This window comes from Stenella coeruleoalba (genome assembly GCF_951394435.1).
Source record: "Stenella coeruleoalba genome assembly, chromosome: 2".
Lineage (NCBI taxonomy): Eukaryota > Metazoa > Chordata > Mammalia > Artiodactyla > Delphinidae > Stenella > Stenella coeruleoalba.
In genome coordinates, this window is record NC_137147.1 from 153,949,668 (window position 1) to 153,971,979 (window position 22,312).

Genomic DNA, 22,312 nt, shown 5'->3' on the forward strand with positions numbered 1-22,312 from the left:
TGTCATGTTTTTTTAAAAAACAGATTTTACATTTTAGAGCAGTTTTAGATTCACAGCAAAATTGAGCAGAAAGTAGAGAGTTCTCACATACCCCTCCCCACACACATGCACAGCCCCCTTTTTAAGTAAAAAACAAAAAATAAAAAAAGATATACTGTGAACAGAAGGTCAGTGTTAGAGATATCAAAAGGTTAAATTTCACCTTGTTGAGTTGTTTTTTTCCTCTATTTTATTTTTATTTTTTATTTTATTTTTTGGCCACACCATGCAGCATGTGGGATCTTAGTTCCCCGACCAGGGATCGAACCTGCATCCCCTGCATTGGGAGCACAGAGTCTTAACCACTGGACCACCAGGGAAGTCCTGTTGAGTTGTATTTGATGTAAGTGTGATGAAAGATTTTTAGAACTTATGACCAGTAGTTATGGTGTCTTCTGCCCCTTAACCTCATTGCTTCTGTTTTCTTATAGAGAATCTGTTCTGGCCCAGAGTTCCTATTGTTTTCAATATGGAATTGTTAGAGTATAGGTTGTGTTAACTTCCTTTTCTCCCAGCTCTGGGTATTCTCTTGCCTCTTCAACAGCAGCAAAGGCCTGAAGCCCACTCAAAAAAACCACCAGCAGGGCTTCCCTGGTGGTGCAGTGGTTGAGAGTCCGCCTGCCGATGCAGGGGACACGGGTTCGTGCCCCGGTCCGGGAAGATCCCACATGCCGTGGAGCCCATGCCGTGGAGCCATGGGAAGATCCCATGCCGTGGAGCCATGGGAAGATCCCATGCCGTGGAGCCATGGCCGCTGGGCCTGTGCATCCGGATCCTGTGCTCCGCAACGGGAAAGGCCACAGCAGTGAGAGGCCCGCGTACCGCAAAAACGAAAACAAAAACAAAAAAAAACAACCATCAGGAATAATATGAGTTCTGTTCCTTCCTAGTTCAGGGTTTCCTCCATGTGATGCCATGAGGAAGGACGGGTAGAGTTACAGACACTTGATTTATTTATGTGGGCTGTATCTAGGCCAGTGGGAGAAAAAAGACATGGTTGCCGTATCCAAGAAGCTTTCAAGCTCACAGATCCTGAGCATCCCCCTCTTATCTTTCTCCATATGATCTCAGCCCATATCTTCTGTACAGACACCACCCCAGCTCTTCCCTCTCTTGTGGTCATAAGAATATCACAACTATGCAGCCACTTTCTCTTTATTATGCCTGCAGCTCCAAGTATCATGCTGAGTGAGCCATATTCTTGCTGACTGCCTCATTTTCTTATAATTCTACTGATGCATTATATTCTGTTTCTACTAACAAAATGAATATACAGAATTTGCCCAACATGCATAACTATATAATCATACCTTTTTTGTTTGTTTGTTTTTGTTTTTGTTTTTTTTGCGGTACGGGGGCCTCTCACTGTTGTGGCCTCTCCCGTTGCGGAGCACAGGCTGCGGACGCGCAGGCTCAGCGGCCATGGCTCACGGGCCCAGCCGCTCCGCGGCATGTGGGATCTTCCTGAACCGGGGCACGAACCCGTGTCCCCTGCATCAGCAGGCAGACTTTCAACCACTGCGCCACCAGGGAAGCTCCCCCCCCTTTTTTTTTTTTTTGATGAAAGCTCTTGCCAATTCTTTCATCAACAGGTATTTATTGAACACCTATTATGTGCCAGGCGTGAGCTCTGGGTATCTCTCTGGTGTCCTCTCATTTCTTGTTATAATGATTCTAAACTGCTCATTATTCCTCACACGTATTTCATTCTGCTTCACATCTTCATGCCTTTACTCATGTTCTCTCTGTCTGGAACACGCTTCCCCCATTTGCCTAGGTAATTCCTTTTTGTCCTACTGTCCCCTATTCAGGTGTCCCCTCCTTCAGGAAACCTCTGTGTGCTCCATTCCTTTGCCCAAGATGAGTGAGGTTTGCCTCCACTGGGCTCCTGTGTTGTCACCTTGTGCATACCTCCACCACCACCCTTACCACATCAGTGTGACCATGTCTGTGTCCATCTCATCAGCAGACCCTTGAGGGGAAGGCCAATATCTTACTCATCTTTGTTTCCACAGTTCTTGGAACAGTGCATGGAATAGAATATACACATAATAAACATTTGTGGAACCAAACAGAAAATCTTGTAGAATCGCCAGGTAATCCGTGGTTGCATTCAACATTATTTTTTATTGCTAGAGACCATTTCCCCAAATCTCCAGCAAGGATAACCCTAGCATCCATTGCAACAATATGCGATCATGAATTGTAGGCACACCAGCTTTTTTTTTTTTTACAAGTGAATTTATTTATTTACTTTTCAATTGGGGTATAGTTGTTTTACAGTGTTTTGTGAGTTTCTGCTGTGCAGCGAAGTGAAGTAGAGTTCCCTGTGCTATACAGCAGGTTCTCATTAGTTATCTGTTTTATACATATTAGTGTATATATGTTAATCCCAATCTCCCAATTCATCCCACCCCCCCTTTCCCCCCTTGGTGTCCACACATTTGTTCTCTACATCTGTGTCTCTATTTCTGCCTTGCAAACTGGTTCATCTGTACCATTTTTCAAGATAAATGTTCTTAAATCTAGTGCTGGTCTCGACCTCTGAAGCCAGTCAGTGGGCATGATTATGAAGATTCTTAATTCAATGAGTGTGTACAGTGTGGTCCATAGCACAAATGCCATGGCTCTTGCAGACCCTCCAGTACTCCCAAGTGGATAGGTATAAGGCAACCCAAGCATAAGCCTAGCTACCAGTGCAGATGCTATATCCCAGGACCTAGATCTGTGCCTCGTACAAAGTCTGTACTCAGTAAATACTTGTTGAGTAAACAAATACTATTGGATAAATGGATTTAGTTATATGTGAAGGAAGCTATGATTTGTCACTTTGTAGCTGTGTAGATTTTCATTGTGCTGGAGGGTTGAAGTTAAGGGGAGATGATATGAAGGAAAAAGTTTTCTTGTGGGACTTCTTATACAACAGTCTCCAATAACTGTTTACTAGGGAAAAAGTGTAGGAAACCAGTTGTGCAATAATGAAAGAATTTTAGTTGAGTCTTGATTTTGCTTTCCTCTTGCCATCTGTGCTGCTGTACAATTTCTTACAGATCTGTTAACTCTGACTCAGAGAGGAAGTTGATGGGAGAGAGGCAGAGGGAGCCAGAAAGAGCCTTAGGACTTGGGCTCAAGGCTTCCTGGATCTGGTGCTGGGCCTGGGTTGAGCCAGCTTTGCGGTCTAGATATATTGCCCTTGGAACTTTACATTTCCTTGTGAATGAGATGTTTGGGCCAAATGAGCTTTAACCTCTCTTCTGGTTCTGAAATTTCACACTCTCTATGGGGTTTGAAAGAGGGGATTTCCTAAATTCTGCAGGTGTTTCCTGGGTAGGTTAAAAGCTGAATATAAATAGATCAAATTATAGATGATATAGTGGAGGTTCCTTGAGTTTTAGGTAAAGACTCTGTAGTTGTTTAACAATTAAATTTCCGTGGTGATTAGTATTTAGTTCTCATTTCTTCTCACATGAAAAGTAAAATAAACATGCTGTAGAAAATTAAAGGAACCAATTTCTTTTCCTGTCATAATCCCAATTAATTATTAGAGCCAACACTGTGATTGATATGAAAAGATAGACCTCGTTTATGTAAATGACAAATTTGAACAAAGTGGGTAACCTTTTTTTTAAGACTTTTTTTTTTTTAGAGCAGGTTAGGGTTCATAGCAAAATTGAGTGGGAGGTACAGAGATTTCTCATATACCCCCTACCCTCACACATGCACAGCCTCCCCCATTATCAGCATTTCCCACTAAGGTGGTACATTTGTTATAGTTGAAGAACCTACACTGATACTTTATAATACCCCAAAGTTCACAGTTTACACTGTGGTTCGTTCTCAGTGTTGTACATACTTTGGATTTAGATAAGTAAATAATGACATATAGCTATCATTATGGTATCATTACAGAGTTTGGGTTTTTTGGTTGGTTGGTTGGTTGTTTTTTTCTTAAACTGCCCTTAATATCTTCTATGCTCTGCCTGTTCATCTCTCCCCACCCCCATCCCTGGCAACCACAGATCTTTTTATTGTATGTACCTGGAGTTTTGCCTTTTCCAGAATGTCATCTAGTTGGAATCATACAGTATGTAGTCTTTTCAGATTCCTCATGCCTTATCATGGTTTGATAGCTCATTTCTTTTTAGTGCTGAATAATATTCCATTATCTAGAGATATACCAGTTTATTTACCCATTCACCTACTGAAGGACATCTTGGTTGCTTTCAAGTTTTAGCAATTATGAATAAAGCTGCTATAAACATCTTTGTGTAGGTTTTTATGTGGACATAAGTTTTCAGCTCCTTTGGGTAAATACCACAGAGTGCAATTGCTGGATCATATGGTAAGAGTATATTTAGTTTTGTAAGAAACCACCAGGCTTTCTTCTAAAGTTGCACTACCATTTTGATTCCCACCAGCAGTGAATGAGAGTTCCTGTTGCTCCATATCCTTGCTAACATTTGGTGTTGTCAGTGTTCCAGATTTTGGACATTCTAATAGGTGTGTAGTGATAGCTCATTGATAGCTTTTTTTTTTTTTTTTTTTGCAGTATGCTGGCCTCTCACTGTTGTGGTCTCTCCCATTGTGGAGCACAGGCTCCAGACGCGCAGGCTCAGCGGCCATGGCTCACGGGCCCAGCCGCTCCGCGGCATGTGGGATCTTCCCGGACCGGGGCACAACCCCGTGTCCCCTGCATCGGCAGGCAGACTCTCAACCACTGCACCACCAGGGAAGCCCAGGGGCTACTCTTCGTTGCAGTTCCCAGGTTTCTCATTGTGGTGGCTTTTCTTGTTGTGGAGCACCAGCTCTGGACGTGTGGGCTCAGTAGTTGTGGCTCGCAGGCTCTAGAGCACAGGCTCAGTAGTTGTGGCACACGGACTTAGTTGCTCCGCGGCCTGTGGGATCTTCCTGGACCAGGGCTCAAACCCATGTCCCCTACATTGGCAGGCGGATTCTTAACCACTGCACCACCAGGGAAGTCCCCAGTGCCATTTATTGACAAGACTATTTTTGCTCCATTATACTGTCTTTGTTCCTTTGTCAAAGGTCAGTTGACTACATTTATGTGGATCTATTTCTGGCCTCTCTATTCTGTTCCATTGATCCATTTGTCTTTTCTTCCACCAATACCCCACTCTTTTTTATTACTGTAGCTTTATAGTAATTCTTAAGTCAGATAATGTCAGTCCTCCAACTTTGTTCTTCTTCAGTATTGTGTTGGCTCTTCTGGGTCTTTTGCTTCTCCCTGTAAACTTTAGAATCACTTTGTAGATATCCATAAAATAACTTGCTGGGCTTTTGATTGGGATTTCACTGAATCTATAAGTCAAGTTGGGAAGAGCTGACATCTTGACAATATTGAGTCTTCCTAATCATGAACATGGAATATCTTTCTACTTATTTAGTTCTTCTTTGATTTCATTAATCAGAGTTTTGTGGTTTTCCTCATGTAAGTCTTGTGCATATATTGTTAGGCTTATACATAAGTATTTCATTTTTGGAGGATTCCAGTGTAAATGGTACTTCCAGTGTAAGTGAATTTCAAATTCTACTTGTTCATAGCTGGTGGTAACTTTTTATATGGTGTGTTTAATATATTATCCATAATCATACATTCATATACACATACTGTTCATTCATGTGCCAGGCACTGTTTTGGGTGGTAGACGTGCAACAGTGAGTAAAAATAGACAGGATGGAGCTTAGTGGGAGGAGAGACACAAATAACTGTGCTAAGCACCCAAAAGGGGAGGTTTCACATTGCTGTGAAGACACACAGAGCAACAGGAGGTAATCAGTCAGGGTAGCTTCTCAGAAAGAGTGTAGGCCAAGCTGAGGTTTGAAAGAAACCAAGCTGTTAATGAGGGGAGGGGAGGAGAGTTCCAAGCAGAGGGCACAGATTGTGAGAAGTCTCATGGTAGGGAGAGTCTGGCACTTTTGAGAAACTGAAAAAGACCATTGGAGTTGGAGCACAAAAAAGTGAGGGGAGGTGTGGTCAGAGAGAAAGCTTGAGAGGAGGGCAGGGACCTGTGACTTTGTGGAACAAAGCTGGGCAGGGTTGTGGGGATTGGGATAGAGGAGATAGCATATGGTCAGAACAGTCACTTTTAGAGACCTCTTTACATAAGCTTCACTTCTATCACACGTGCAAACAGGTGGCTTTTTTTTCACAGCTCTCTCCTACAAAGAAACATTTTCTTAAATCTCTTTAGGAGGACACACATAGACTAATGGAGAGGAACAAAGCCACACTGAGATGGAGTCCAAGGCACGGCCAGCCCCACTGCCCAGCTGTGGTCTCCCTTCCCCAGAGAGGTCTCACAGAGGGTGTCACTCATTCATGATTGGGCAGAAGGATGAATGTTCTAATGACAGACTTCAAGCATTGTTCACAAGAGTGTAAACCATAAATGAAAACCTGTTGACTGTCAAGCCACCATATTTTATGGATATATGAATATATATTAAACAAAAATAGAATCATAAAATTATGCTGTTTTGCATCTTACTGTTTCCAATCAACAGTAGCTTTCCACGTCAGTACATATAGACCTACCTTATTATTATTATTTTTTTAATATTCCATTATATAGATATACCATAAATTTTTAACTATATATTACTATAGTTATATTAACCTTTATATTAATGTAGATATATATTAACCATTTTGATTTCTAAGTTTTCACTTTTGCAAACAATGCTACAGAACATTTTTGGAAATAATTATTTGTATTTTTTAGTATTTCGTGGGAAAATTTCCTAAAGACATTATGAGTCAAGGATGTGCATATTTTTAAAACTTTTGGTTTTATTATAAAACTAATACTTATCAAGAAATGTACAATATAGAAATACATAAAATACAAAGTCAGAAGTCTGCCTGCATCCCAGTTTGGTATGCATCCCTGAAGTATACACTTTACATTGTAAAAGAAATTACCAAATTGCTGTCTAAAAAGGTTGTGCCTGCTTATCCTATCACCAATATGTGAAAATGCTTAATTGTCCACTTTCTTCCCCACACATGTTATTATCAACTCTTTAAATCTTTTCAAATCCAGTACACATTATTTTAAATTGTGCATTTGCATTTCTTTAACTATTAGTGAATTGGACATCTTATGTTTAATTTTTTTTAATGATGCTTCTGAGAGTTGCCTGTTTTCGTTTGCCTATTTTGCTACAGGGTTATTTGTCTTTTTCTTATTAATTTGTAAGAGCTCTTTATATGATAAGGGAATTAGTTTGCTACAAAATTTTGGGGGAGCCAATTTGTATTTTGACTTTGTTTATGATGTATTTTGCCACCCACAAGTTTTAAATTTTTCTTAAACATCTTTTGAGCCAGCCTTTTTTTTCCAAATATAAAGCCTAGGGCAACTTTTTCCACTGCTTTCCCCAGCTAAAATTCAGCTAAAAGGACATTTCTTTTAAAAAAGAGGGGCAGATGGGTTAGGGAAATGGCCTGGAGCCCAGGGTTAGTGCTTTCATTCAGAAGCAGGCTAGCAGGGTTCTTTTCCTTAGGTGATTCAACCAGCCTGCAAGGTGTCTTGCTCATTTGCTCTCTCAAAGCTATAGCTCATTTAAGTGTCCCTCCCCTTGCCCCTGCCACTGAACTTACTCCCAAGGCTCTTGCTTCCAGGGTAAGAATTTTTCCTCTAGCTCCCAGCATTCATGAAATAATACAAACTGGACCACCCTCCCAGCCCCTGCTTTTAGGCAAAGATGACTCCCAATCCCTCCATTGCAGACCCCATTTGCCTAATATGAATGACATTTTGGAAGCATTGTGTATATTAGATAAACTTCGTTTGCATTTAAAATGTGAGTGACAGTAGTATACACACAACTTGGGGGAAGAACAACTAATAACAAGCAGAAGTGGTACAAGATATGCTTTTGACTGTGATTAAGGAACTGCTGATTAGAACTAGGCTATTAGAAACATCTGGTCACTGATTACCCTGCTTACAGGCCTTTGATGAATCCCTATCTTCTGCAGTATAAAGGCCAAACTGCTTAACATGTGATGTGAAGTCTTTCACATCCTGGTCCTGACCTATTTTTTCAGCCATATAGACAGTATACTAACCACTTTTATCCACACATATTTATTGATTACTTGCCAGGCGTTGTTCTAGGTTCTAGAATTAGTGGTGATCCCTGCTTTTACAGGGCTTTCAGACTAGTTGGGGAGACAGATAAGTAAACAAATCAATTTATAGGGTGGCCAGGGAGGACCTTTCTGCAAAGGAGACATCTAAAGTGAGACCTGAAGAGTAAGGAGCCAGCTGTAAGAAGAGTTGGGGGTTGAGTGGAGGATGCTCTCAGCAGAGGGCACAGTAACAGCCTTGAAGTCAGAAAGAGTTGGGGTGTTCTAGGAACAAGAGAAGGCTGGCACAGTCAGCTCAGAGGAAGGGAGAAGACCCCAATGAGGTGATGTTAAACCCAAGGGCAGGGACCAGACTGCACAGTACATTGTAGACTCTAGTAAAGGAATTTAGGCTAAGCCAAATGAGGTGCTTAAATCTGGGGTTGGGGTGGAATAGGGATGGTGACGATATAATGTAAAGGTCTTTAAATTTTAGCTCATTTTTCTGAGGACAACTTTTGACGTATTATTAGTAACTAGTTTTATATGGTGAGGTCACTGAGGAAGGAAGTTGGGTAATTTGCTCCAAGTCTTCCAACCTAGTTGAAGTATTGAGCCACTGGATCTGTCTGACTCCAAAGCCGGTGTGCTTAACCTTGACTCTAAATTCTCTATTGTCTAATTGCTTTATTTCGTAAGTGAGAAAATTGAAATTCAGAGAGATTAAAAATAAGCAAGAATAAGGCACTGTTCAAAAAAATTGGACTCTTCAATCTGAAAGGATAAAGAATGAACTTTTTATCTGGTGAAATCTCAGAAAGCTGTGAAACACAAGAAGAGGGCAACGTGGACTTATTCACTGTATACATAAGAACTCGGGGGCATCCTCTGAAGCCTCAAAGAAGTAATTAGGTCAAATAAAAGGAAGTACTTTTTATACTGTGGGTAGTAAATAGAAGAAGCTGATTATCCCAGATACAGATTGAAAATGAAATAAATTTAGAGTAGCTTTTATGAAGGTTGTAGAGTGAGATAGCAAAGCAGAATCTGTTTTGTATGAAGCATGCTAAAATAACTTATGAAATTGTCTGTAATAGAAGCTTAAATAACTAAGAAAACTAGGAAAAATGAGTGAGGGAAAACTAATTCTATGTATAATAATAAAAAAGGAAAGCAATTTTAGGTGTGATAATTTTGCAATATTTAAAAATTTTAGTTTTTTATGTATTAAGAAGAAGTACATAGACTCATAAAATTTTTGTAAGAGTGAGAAGCCACTATAAAAGGATAGAAAGAAGTAATGTCCTCCTCAGTCATCACAGACAGAATAAAATTTTTATTTCCAGGGAAATCCATTTTGATCAGCTAGAAGGGTGTGGTCACATCAGTGCCAGGACCCCAGCTTGACGTCTGAGGAAAAAGCTGAGGCCTCAGTTCTTTTACAGCCTCTGCTTCTTGTGCTGCATTTGTCTTTCAAAATATTCTCTCAGCATATGCAGTTGGAGTAACTCTTGCTTAAGAACCAATGTCCTTTATTTCATAAACCAGGAGATTTTTACATCCTAAAATAGAGCAGCAGTTGAATTTGAGCTTTCTCATATCCCCATTGTCCAGTCAATTTCTGTCAGTCCTGTTGAGAACCCCCAGCCCTTGTCAGTTCAGTGCTACTGGTGCTGATTCGGATGCTCTTGTCAGTTCAGCACTGCTCTTTAGCACCTTAAGGCTGTCACAGTTGAGGGAAGAAGAGTGTACTCTTGGTCTCTAGAAGTTTGGGAATTGCTGAGTTAGAGTTTCATAACCTCAATATCTAATGATTTCTGCTTCTTGGTTTTCTAGTAATTGTCTCACCATGATCAAGGTGCAAGCATGGCCAGCAGCTGGCCTGAGTCCAGCAGCACTTCTTCTGTGGTTCTCTTCCCTTAGGGTATCTCTGGGGGCACCTGCCTCCTTGGTGCTCATCACACACCTAGTTGAACTTTCAGTATATCAAACGAACACCGCAACCTTGTATTATTAGCCTAGCCTGTTGTATATGCAATTAAAAATATTAATGCTACAAAGTAGAAACTGTGAGTTTTGTTCAAACAGTTTTTAAGGGAATTCTGTTGATCAAAAGTCTACCCAAGCTATGGACAGAGAGATAGTTAGCACATAAGATATAAATATGAATATCTTTTACTAACACAGAGGCTCTTCATGTTCTGTTCCTTATCTTTAAAGTAACTTCCTGTTGGGAAATGGTATTTCATTTGGGCAAGCCAGCCTTTTGTATTTTTAAGTGTGAGTGACTCATGCTTGCACTGGTAGCTAATGAAATTATTTTCAGTTCTATGGCTTCTGCCATGACTGGCTTTGTGTTTTAGTGTACCATTTCTCACATTTCAAATCTGTGGAAGTTCTGTGACTCCTAAAGACTCGTCTATTCAGTTATTCATTCATTCAACTGACATCTCCTGGCATCTACTTTGCTAAGCATTGGGCCAGGTATGAGTATGATGCCAATGGGTATATCATAGATCCTGTCCTCAAGGAGGTCACAATCTAGTTAAAAAGACAGGCCTGTGGGAAGATAATTACAGTGGAATGTGAAAAGTGCATAGAGATAAAACCCAGAAATTATGGAAGGTCCAAGCAGGAGCCCCTACCTTAACTTAATGGTCAAGGAAGGCTTTCTAGAGGTCAGAACACTTAAACTGGGTTTTGTTAAGTGGGTTGTTTTATTTTTAAAATTCTGCCTTGGGACTTCCCTGGTGACGCAGTGGTTAAGAATCTGCCTACGAATGCAGGGGACACGGGTTCCATCCCTGGTTCGGGAAGATCTCACATGACATGGAGCAGATAAGCCTATGCCCCACAACTACTGAGCCTGCACTCTAGAGCCCGCGAGTCACAACTACTGAGCCCGTGTGTCACAACTTCTGAAGCCCGCGTTCTTAGAGCCCGTGCTTCACAACAAGAGAAGCCACTGCATTGAGAAGCCCACGCACCACAACTAAGAGTAGCCCCCGCTTGCCGCAACTAGAGAAAGCCCGCATGCAGCAACAAGACCCAACGCAGCCAAAAATAAATAAATTAAAAAATTTTTTTAAATTAAATAAAATTCTACCTCATTCAAGAAAGGGTATAAATTTTTTTTAGACAAATTTGCAAAAGTAGCAGAAAAAGGGAAAAAATGCAGAGATATAGAGTCAGAGATGTGGGTAAGAACAATGTGTACAATAATAACCTGTCATATTTATTGAATTCTAACATTTACAATGGTTTTCACATTAGGAATGTATCTTATTATTGATGGTGTCTTAGATGTGATGAAACAGGCAATTCATTTATTCAGTAGGTACTTATCAGACCTGTTATAGATAAGACAATGTGTTTAGCTCTGGGCATCAGTTTTGAGCAAAATAGACCCAGTCCCTGTCTTCGTGGTCTTTATAGTGAAGAAAAAGTACAGGATTATGTGAGAAAGCATTAGCAACAGGGCTTAATTTAGATGGAGAGGTCAGGGAGCGTCTTTTCAAATAACAGATACTTAAGCTGAGATGTGAAAGATTAAGTAGGAATCAGTCACATAACCAGTGAAGCTAAGGGTTCCAGGCCAAGAGAAAGCATGAGAGAAGGTCTTGAGGCTTGAGGTAGCATGAATTGTTTAAGCGGTTGAAGGAAAACCAGTGCAGATGGCCCTTGGTGGGGTGAAGAAAGGGGATAGAGTAGGGACTGTCGTGAGATGAGGCTGGTTCTCCAAAACCTTCTGGAGGAGGTGCCAAATAATACAAGGCTCTAGAGGTTATGTGAATGTTTTATCCCAAGTCATTAAGGATTTTAATAGTTATGTGAATGTTTTATCCCAATTTATTTAAAATGATTTTTCAAAGTAATTTAATATTTTATTTATTTGTTTTTGGCTGTGTTGGTTCTTTGTTACTGCATGTGGGCTTTCTCTTGTTGCTGTGAACGGGGGCTACTCTTCGTTGTGGTGCGCAGGCTTCTCAATGCAGTGGCTTCTCTTGTTGCAGAGCACAAGCTCTAGGCGTGTGGGCTTCAGTAGTAGTTGCAGCACGCAGGCTCAGTAGTTGTGGCTTGCAGGCTCTAGAGCGCAGGCTCAGTAGTTGTGGCGCATGGGCTTAGTTGCTCCACGGCATGTGGGATCTTCCCGGACCAGGTCCCCTGCATTGGCAGGCAGAATTTTAGCCACTGTGCCACCAGGGAAGTCCCAAGATGAGACAGTCTTAAGTCTTACCTGATGACATGGACCAGTCTAATAGCAGTTTACATTACAACACAAAGGGGAACAATTTTGGAGTGGGAGAGGGCAGTTTCTTCTTTCTGAAATCTACTGTTTTTACTAGGGAAAAGGGAGGTGGAAGGGAAAGAATGTTTGGCTTGTAGTGTAGACATAGATTTGGATCCCAGCTCTACTACCTTTTTTTTTTTTTTTTGTGGTACGCGGGCCTCTCACCGTTGTGGCCTCTCCCGTTGCGGAGCACAGGCTCTGGACGCGCAGGCTCAGCGGCCGTGGCTCACGGGCCCAGCCGCTCCGTGGCATGTGGGATCTTCCTGGACCGGGGCACGAACCCGTGTCCCCTGCATCGGCAGGCGGACTGTCAACCACTGCGCCACCAGGGAAGCCCACCAGTTCTAGTACTTTTAAGGTGTAAGCCTTGGCACAGGCATACCTTGGAGATATTGTGGGTTCAGTTCTGGACCACCACAATAAAATGAATATCGGAATAAAGTGAGTCACAATAATTTTTTGGTTTCCCAGTGCATAATAAAAGTTATGTTTACACTATACTGTAGTCTATTAAGTATGCAATAGCATTATGTCTAAAAAACAATGTATAATACCTAATTAAAAATTACTTTATTGCTAAAAAATGCTAACCATCATCTAAGCCTTCAGTGGGTCATAAGCTTTTTGCTGGTTGAGGGTCTTGCCTCGATGTTGATGGCTGCTTGCTGATCAGGGTAATGGTTATTGAAGGTTGGAATGGCTGTGGCAATTTCATAAGACAACACTGAAATCTGCCACATCGCTTGACTCTTCCTTTCGTGAACTATTTCTCTGTATCATGCAGTACTGGTTTATAGTGCTTTACCCACAGAACTTCTTTCAAAATTGGAGTCAATCCTCTCAAACCCTGCTGCTTTATCAACTAAGTTTAAATCTTTTGTTGTAATTTCAGCCATCTTCACCAGGAGTAGATTTCTCTCTCAAAAAAAATACTTTCTTTGCTTCTCCACAGGAAGCAACTCCTCATCCATTAAAGTTATATCATGAGGTTGCCCTAATTCAGTCACAACTTCAGGCTCCACTTCTAATGCTAGTTCTCTTGCCATTTCTACCACATCTGTAATTACTTCCTCCACTGAAGTCTTGAACTCCTCAAAGACATCCATGAGGGCTGGAATCAACTTCTTTTAAACTCCTGTTAATGTTGGTATTTGACCTATTCTCATGAATCACAAATGTCCTTAATGGCATCTAGAATGGTGACTCCTTTCCATAATGGTTCAATTACTTTGCCCAGTTCCATTAGAGGAATCACTGTCTATGGCAATGAAAAGTATTTCTTAAAGAATAAAAAAAGTATTTCTTGGGACTTTCCTGGTGACTCAGTGGTTAAGAATCCGCCTGCCAATGCAGGGGACATGGGTTCGAGCCCCGGTCCAGGAAGATCCCACATGCCATGGAGCAACTAAGCCCGTGTGCCACAAATACTGAGCCTGCGCGCTAGAGCCCGCAAGCCACAACTACTGAGCCCACGTGCCACAACTACTGAAGCCTGTGCACCTAGAGCCCATGCCCCACAATAAGAGAAGCCACCACAATGAGGTACCCGTGCACCGCAACAAAGAGTAGCCCCTACTTGACACAAGTAGACAAAGCCTGCATGCAGCAACAAAGACCCAACGCAGCCAAAAATAAATAAATAAATAAATTTCTTTTTTAAAAAAAAAGTATTTCTTGGGCTTCCCTGGTGGCGCAGTGGTTGAGAGTCCGCCTGCCGATGCAGGGGACATGGGTTCGTGCCCCGGTCCGGGAGGATCCCACATGCCGCGGAGCAGCTGGGCCCGTGAGTCATGGCCGCTGAGCCTGTGCTTCTGGAGCCTGTGCTCCGCAACGGGAGAGGCCACAATAGTGAGAGGCCCGCATACCTCAAAAAAAAAAAAAAAAGTATTTCTTAAAGAATAAGACTTGAAAGTCAAAATGACTCCTCATCTGTGAGCTGCAGAATGAATGTTGTGTTAATAGTTATGAAAACAATATTAATCTTGTTTTACATCCCCATCAGAGGTCTTGGATAGCCAGGTGCCTTGTCAATGAGCAGTAATATTTTGAAAGGAATCTTTTTTTTTCCTGAGCAATTGGTCTCAACAGTCGGCTTAAAATATTCAGTAAACCATGTTGTCAACAGGTGTGCTGTCATCCAAGCTTTGTTCCATTTATAGAGCATAGGCAGATAGTTTTAGCATAATTCTTGAGGGCCCTAGGTTCTGGGGAATGGTAAGTGAGCACTGGCTTCAGTTTCAAATCACCATCTCCACTGGCCTCTAACAAGAGAGTCAGCCTGTCCTTTGAAGCTTTGAAGCCAAGCGTTGACTTTTCTTTAGCTATGAAAGTCCTAGATGGCATCTTCTTCCAAAGTAAGGCTGTTTTGTCTACACTGAAAATCTGTTGTTTAGTGTAGCCACCTTCATTATCTTAGCTAGATCTTCAGGATAACTTGCTGCAGCTTCTACATCAGCCCTTGCTGCTTCACCTTGCACTCATGTGATGGAGACGGCTTCTTTCCTTCAACCTCATGAGCCAACCTCTGCTAGCTTCACATTTTTCTTCAGCTTCCTCACCTCTCTCAGGCTTCACGTAATTGAAGAGAGTTAGAGCCTTGCTCTGGATTTGGCTTTGGCTTAAGGGAATGTGTCTGGTTTGATCTGCCTTCCAGACACTAAAACTTTCTCCATATCAGCAGTAAGGCTGTTCCTCTTTCTTATCATTTGCGTGTTCATTGGAGTAGCACTTTTAATTTCCTTCAAGAACTTTTTCTTTGCATTCACAACTTGGCCAACTATTTGGTGTAAGTGCTTTCAGCCTATCTCAGCTTTTGATGCACCATCCTCACTAAGCTTAATCATTTCTAGCTTTTGACTTAAAGTGAGAGGCCTGCAACTCTTCCTTTCACTTGAATGCTTAGAGGCCATTATAAGGTTATTAATTGGCCTAATACCAATATTGTTGTGTCTCAGAGAATAGGGAGGCCCAAGGAGAGGAAGAGACAGGCAAAGAGCCAGTAGTTGGTGGATCAGTCAGAACACACACAACATTATCATTTAGGTTCGTCATCTTATGTGGGTGCGGTTCACGGCACCACAAAACAATTACAATAGTAACATCAAAGATCACAGATCACCATAACAAATATAACAATAATGAAAAAGTTTCAAATATTGTGAGAATTATCAAAATGTGACACAGAGATGAAGTCAGCAAATCCTGTAGGAAAATGGCACCAGTAGACTTGCCTGAAACAGGGTTGCCACAAACCTTCAATTTGTAAAAAAGCCATATCTGCAAAGTACAATAAAGCAGAGCACAATAAAATGAGGTATGCTTGTATCTGTTAAAAAGCCGCAGTAGGGGCACAGGACACTTTTGCTCTTTACTTCCAGCCCTACTCAGAATGTATCTTGTGTTCACTCCAGCCGATCTTTTCTCCTTCCGCCATTTTAGTGTGACCCTCTTTCCCTGCTTTAACCTCTTGGCCTACCTTTCTTCCCATCTGTTCTCCCCTTTGCTGCTCCAGGAGATGGCTGGTAGAAGTGGTGGTCACAGCACCTCTTTGCCTTCTAAGTAAAGAATTTGTGGTGGGATTGGAAGTGGGGCTCTCTGTTCTGGAAGTGAGGTATAGCGTCCACTCTAAATACATGAATTATGAAGGGATGGAGGTTTGCGGTGGGGGGAGGAAAGGATGTTTCATTACTTCTGTACTCCTTTCATGTCTGGCTCTTTTTCCTTCTGTCACGCCAAGATTTCCTGTATAACTCAACTCTCCAATGTCACCTTCATCTTTCTCTACTTCTGGAAATTATAGACCCTTTCAGAAGATTCTGGGAGCCTCTGGCCAATACTTCTTTTAATCTACCCTCTTAGAGTATAATGTCTAAGGCCAGGAACATTCATATAACAAAAGTTTATTAAGAAATTATTAGGCAGGCCCTGTGTTAAGTGCTGAAGAGACAGAGATGAATAAGATGCACCCCCCCTCTCAAGGAACCTACAGTCTACCAAGTGAGATAGGCAAGCAAAGTCATCATTTAGTGGGATAAGGATTCTAGAGGAAGATTGTATGAGGTAATGAGGACATTGAGAACAGAGTGCCAAATGATGATGATAAGTCAGGAAAGTCTTCTTAGAGAAGGAGGTACTTTAACACAGATGTGAAGAATGAATAGGAGTCTGCTATCTGAAAGGGGGAGGGGTTGTGTTTCAGAAGGAGGAAATAGGCAAAGCAAATGTAAGGCAGCAGGGCTTATTCAGGATACTGCAAACACATAGATTGGCATGACTGGACAATGGCAGTAGTGATTGAAAATGGAGAGAAAATGAAATGTTTAAGAATATATCCCCCCGAGGAGTAATGTTCTATTTCTGAACCTAAGTGGTGGGTATATGGGAGTTCATTATATCACTCTTTCATTCAACAGATATTTGTGTGTGTGTGTATGTGTGTGTGTGTGTGTGTGTGTGTGTGTGTAATTTCTGGAAGCCCATTATGTGCTTTAGCATAGTAGGAATAGAAAATTCCATAGAATTTTCTACCTCAAAAACATGCCTTAAAGGTTATGTGAATTACTTAGTAACCATATGGAGTGTCAGTGTTAATGTCAGGGTTCAGAGGAAGGGGTGTTGATGATTTGGGATTTTTCTTCTGCTTCAGTTCATAGCCTAGAGGGACACATAGTTTTTATTATAGGCTTGTTTGAATTGTCACATAAAGCATTCATTTTTTGTGAACATTCACAATGGGGTATCAAAAATGAACCAAGCAGATTCCATGTTGCCAAGCTGCTTATGATTTAATAGGGGAGCTAGGAAAGATGTGCACATGTGCTGTATGAAAAGCAAATTATGTGTGTGGGAGTTTGGGGAAGGAGAGAGAATCACATGGGTCAGAGTTTTGGGGATTCAGGGACTGGTCATTTACTGTTAGTGCTGTCAGTCTTGTTCCCAAAGTGTCTGAGGCATCAGAAACAATTACTCTTGGTGCCCACACTTTAGGGTTCCTTGACTGACAAAATGCAAGTTAGCAAAACTTCCAGTGAATCATCTGCATTAATCAAGGACCTCTTGAGTGTTGTCCTTGTGGTAGGATACAGTAAGAAAAATGCCTGCTACCTCCTTACGCACACAGGATGGGTGTAACCCCTGAGAAGCCATGTTAGGCTGAACCAGTGTTGCTTGGTTCCCCTCTCTGCACATACCAGCGCAGGCATGTCCCCTGAACCCACCTTTCCAGTGCTTTCCCATTAGACTCGGTCAGAATTACCTCATCATAAATTGTATTGTAGAAGAACAGATGGTTTTTATTTTCCTTGAAAGCTACTATGCAACTTAAATCTGTGCTAGCAGTCTTTTCTCAGATTTTGACTGTTTCCATAAGATTTAGCCCATCTCCATTTTTGCCCTTACTCTCCTTTCTAATTAGGGGTACCTTTGAATTGTCATAAATCTTTGATGTGTGTTTATATTTTAGTGTATCTAGTTTAAGGCTTTTTCTCTCTTCTTCATCTCCTACAGTTTTTGTGGCTTTAGTTACAGTACCTCAGATCCCAAATCCTTGTTTATCCTTCTCCTACAGTTCCTACATCAGTGTTTACCCTTTCTTTGCCTACTACTCCATGAATCTCTTCCCTGAGTCTCTGACTCCTACCCCATCTCAGCTGTGCTTTGTGGCTTCAGGAAAAATCCTGAGGTGGGTCTGTGATGTTTGCCTTTGCTACCTCTCATCCCCATTCTCCTGACTTTGTTTCCTTCCCTTGTCCTACCTCTGTCTTACATAAAATCAAGACAAATGCCCCATGAACTGTGGGCAAGGAGCTGAGCCAACCTCTAGGGGGCTCAAAGATGGCTTAAGGAGCATGCAGCCTAGTGTAGGAGGTGGACAGATCCATAAATAACTAAAATAAGGTCTGAGGAATCATAAGTGAGATATTTGAGGGACTCACAAGGTAACGAGGGGTAAAACTAGAGCAGCATGAGTAAAAAAGGGAATGGGGAGCATTGCAGGAAAGTCACACCCTCTATTAGCTAGTGGAGACAGCTGGTGACAGAGCTGTTATGTGACACTGGACCCTCCCTTGTCTTGCTGGGAGCTCTGTTGCGGCTGGTTCACTTTGGCTTGGGTTATCTGTCGCTAACTGCTTCTGTTTCACCAGGTACCTGAGCAGACTCAGTGGGTAGGTGTGTCCAGCCCTATTTCTGATTCCTCCCTGACTCTTGCTGCCACATCCGATTTCTAGGTTTCTCATGGGATCTTGGGACCTTGCCTTCTTGTCTTCCTTCCCAGTCTTCACACTGGATGTGGCTGAACAAGCTTAGTCCTCTTCCTCAGGGCTGCCATGTGTATTTTCACTGGGGGTCTAAGGGGAGAGTGCAAAGTAGGGTTGGAGGTGATAGAGGCAATAGGAAGGGGCATTGTCAAGTTGAGCTTGCTCTCTGTCTCAACATCTAAGTTATATATACCTTCCAGACTGACCCAGTTCTGGTATAGTTGTTTCTGCAGAGCTACCGATCTCATTGGTTAAGATGGAAAAGAATCATAAAAAGACAGTGGTAATAATAGACTGACTTCTGACCTGTTTCTCTTTGGATACCTTCCCCAGAGATAGAGATAGGATAAAGGGGAAGTTGGTTGTCAGAGTGATGTTTGCTATTTAAATATCTTGTCTCTGGTGAGTGTAAGGGCCTTAGCCTCTGTCTACTATCTGTAAGTGTTGTTAACACCTAGCTCTTGGAAATCTAACCTTTGGCAAAGTACCTACTCATTACTGTTTCCAAAATACTTGTGGAAATCTGAGCTGGAGCTTGCTGTTGACAAAACACAAAGGTGCTTCTTTCCAGATTTAGTTGAAAATCTCCTCATGTTTAGCGCAGGTCAAGAATGCTTGATTTGCTGGTTTAAAATTTTTTTTTCTTTTTGTCTTCTAGTTTGCCAGGGTTTGGATACCTGATCCCGAGGAAGTTTGGAAGTCAGCAGAGTTGCTCAAAGATTATAAGCCAGGAGATAAAGTCCTCCTGCTTCACCTTGAGGATGGAAAGGTAAGAATTTTGCTTTTATTTGTTGTTATTGGCATAAAGTGAAGGAAATTCAAAAGTGTAAATTTGCTGTGACATGCTTAACTTCACGTGGAAATTAAATTTTGAATTAATATAATATTTTCACTTACTTAATTGATAAAAATAGCAAAATGGCAAACTCAATTTTCTATCTCAATGGCTTAGTGAAAATAGCAGGTACTTTTAAAAATCCATTATTTTGATTTATGAATTTATTATGACCTGGTTTAGATTCACATCTAATCCTCCCAAAGATATTCCTGTTTATCTGTATTTTGTTTAGGATACTATTAAAATTATTCACATTAACTAAGAAAGCAACATTTAAGGAGCCAGTTTGAGATATGATATTTGCTGGAACTAGGTATTAGAAAAATATTTACTTAGAAGCTGTTATATAAAATACTTTGCTAGTGGCCAGAAAAACTTAAAACCAGTTGTATCTCTTTCCCATCTGCATTCACTGCATGAGTGGAGTCTTAGTTCTACCCTTTTTAATCTCTCCACTGCATTTAACAGCAATGTCACACTTTTTTCTTAAAAACCTTTGTGACGTTAATTTCCTCTAAACAAGTTATAATCTAGCCAGGAAAATACAGGATATAAAAAGTAGTTCAACACAGCAATATTAAGATGTCAAAAGATAAGCTTATGATTAACTGCCAAGTGAATAATGCTGTCCTGACTGTTAATATATATTGAGCACTTACTATGTACAGGCATAGTTCTAAGTGCTCTTTATATGCTGTAACTCACTTAATCCTCATAACAGTCCTGTGAGGTTGGGCTATTATCTTTACCACTTTATGGATGAAGAACCTGAGGCTCAGAGAGTTTGGGACTTGCTCCGGGTTATACACGCATTAAGGGATGCAGCTGGGACTTAAAGCCAGGAGATTGCCTTTCTGGTCTGTGCTCATTACCACTCTGCTGTACTGTAAAGACAGTGAGGACTTTAGGATCCCAAAAGAGGGAAGCATCACTGTGGGCTGCTTCAAGGAAGGCTTCAAAGAGAAGGAAGAATTTTGACTAGATAGAATTTGGATTAACAAAGAGAAGGGAGTAGACTTTGTGAGGATTGGAATATATTTTGGAGATAGTGAATATCACAAGTTGACTGGAGCAGAGATTTAGAAAGGTGTGTGTACTAATTCAAGGCTTGTGTGTTAAGGTACCTGCTATAGACCATGTTAAGAGGTGGCAAAAGATATGCTCTCTGACATTAATGTCAGGTAGGAAAAGTACATATACTTATGAATAGTGTGACACATGATATAATAAATATAAACAAGAAACAAAAATAGAACAGAGTGGGTCGTGGCCAGAGGGACTGGTGAAGGTTAAGGGTCAGCGAGGCATTGTCTAAAGAATGAGTAGACAAGGAGGAGTGCATTTCAGGGATCTAGAAAAGCATGGACAAAGGCAGGGAGGCTTGTACAGTGATGTGTGTTTGGGGAACTGCGCAAATTCCATGTTGTTGGGATGTGAAGTGAGGGTACAGGACTGGCAAGAGGATGGAGGTGGGAACCAGATCACAGAGGGCCTGGTGTTCATGCTGAAACTCTTGGACTTCAACTGGTGTGCTATAGGGAGTGATTGTAGTGTTTTTAAACAGAAGAAGGGTGCCAGGTTTGTGTTTTAGAAAGGACTCACTGTTGGCAGCATGGAGGATGAATTTTAGGAGAGCAAAACAGAGACAAGGAGTTTATTCAGAAAGAAGGCAGGGAAGAATTGAGGGCCTTGACTGCTAACTAAGGAATTAATTTACTCAACATTCATTGATCATCCACTCTGTGAGGCACGACGTTAGGTACCTTAGGCTATATTTTCTTCTTTTTTGGCTGTGCATGTGGGATCTTAGTTCCCCAACCAGGGATTGAACCCGTGCCCCCTGCAGTGGAAGGGCAGAGTCTTAACCACTGGACCACCAGGGGAGTCCCTATATTTTCTTATGTTAATTCTCACAGCAATCCTGTGGGTTCATAGGTGGTATTATAACCATTTTCCAAATAAGGAAGCCAAGACATTAAGCAGTCTACCTGAGATCACACAGCCAGAAGTGGCTTTTTTGTATGGCAGGAGCCAATGCAAGGACCAGTCTGCTTTGGAAAAGTTTTATTATTATACCCTAATAAACAGGCAGAGAGAGGTCGAGGGGCAGATTGTAAAAATTTCCTCCCCATTTTGCAGTCATTCCAACCTGATTTGAACATTTGACCTCTATATATCTTAGTATTAACAAAAGTATTAACAAAAGTCTTTTTACAAAATCAGCTTGTCCCTCTCTGCAATTATATTGCCATTTTTTTTTCCTTATCATGTGTCGTGTGTTGTTTGTCCTTAATACGTAGTTGAGTAACAATCTCCATGCTTGGCTTTGCCATAAAGCCATAGTCCCTTGGCTTTAAAGTGAGTAGTACTTCTTAATTTGGGGGCCCAAGCACCTCATTAAAAGTTGAATAAAAACCATAGACTGTGTTTTTTAAAAAATACACATATATGTGTATATTTACACATATGTTCATACACACAAAGTGTTAACACCTAATTTTAGGGATTCTTGGACCTCTCAGGGTTCAGGAGTTCCCAAGTACTTAGCACATACCAGGCACTGTCTCACTTAATTTTTACCACACCCCTATGAGCTATTTCCATGATGCCCATTTTACAAATGAAAGATTTAGGTTAAATAATATACCCAAGACCACAAAAGGAGTAAGTACCAGTTTTAGGATTTGAACCTGGGTTGATCTGGCTCTAGGGCCAAGCTCTTACCACTCTCTTATGCTGTCTGTCACTTATAATAGGTGAAGAGGAAAAATAAAAAGCTTATTTAACTAAAG

General features: G+C 41.2%; 1 protein-coding gene across 4 annotated transcripts in view; it reads left to right on the top strand.

Annotated features, from left to right (window-relative positions):
• MYO5A (myosin VA) overlaps positions 1-22,312 on the top strand; it is a 187,268-nt gene that overhangs the window by 41,364 nt on the left and 123,592 nt on the right. For all 4 annotated transcript variants that reach the window (XM_079914136.1, XM_079914137.1, XM_079914138.1 and 1 more), the window contains exon 2: positions 19,341-19,451. In XM_079914136.1, the coding sequence (XP_079770262.1) occupies positions 19,341-19,451 (111 nt within the window). The remainder of the gene's footprint in view (positions 1-19,340; positions 19,452-22,312) is intronic.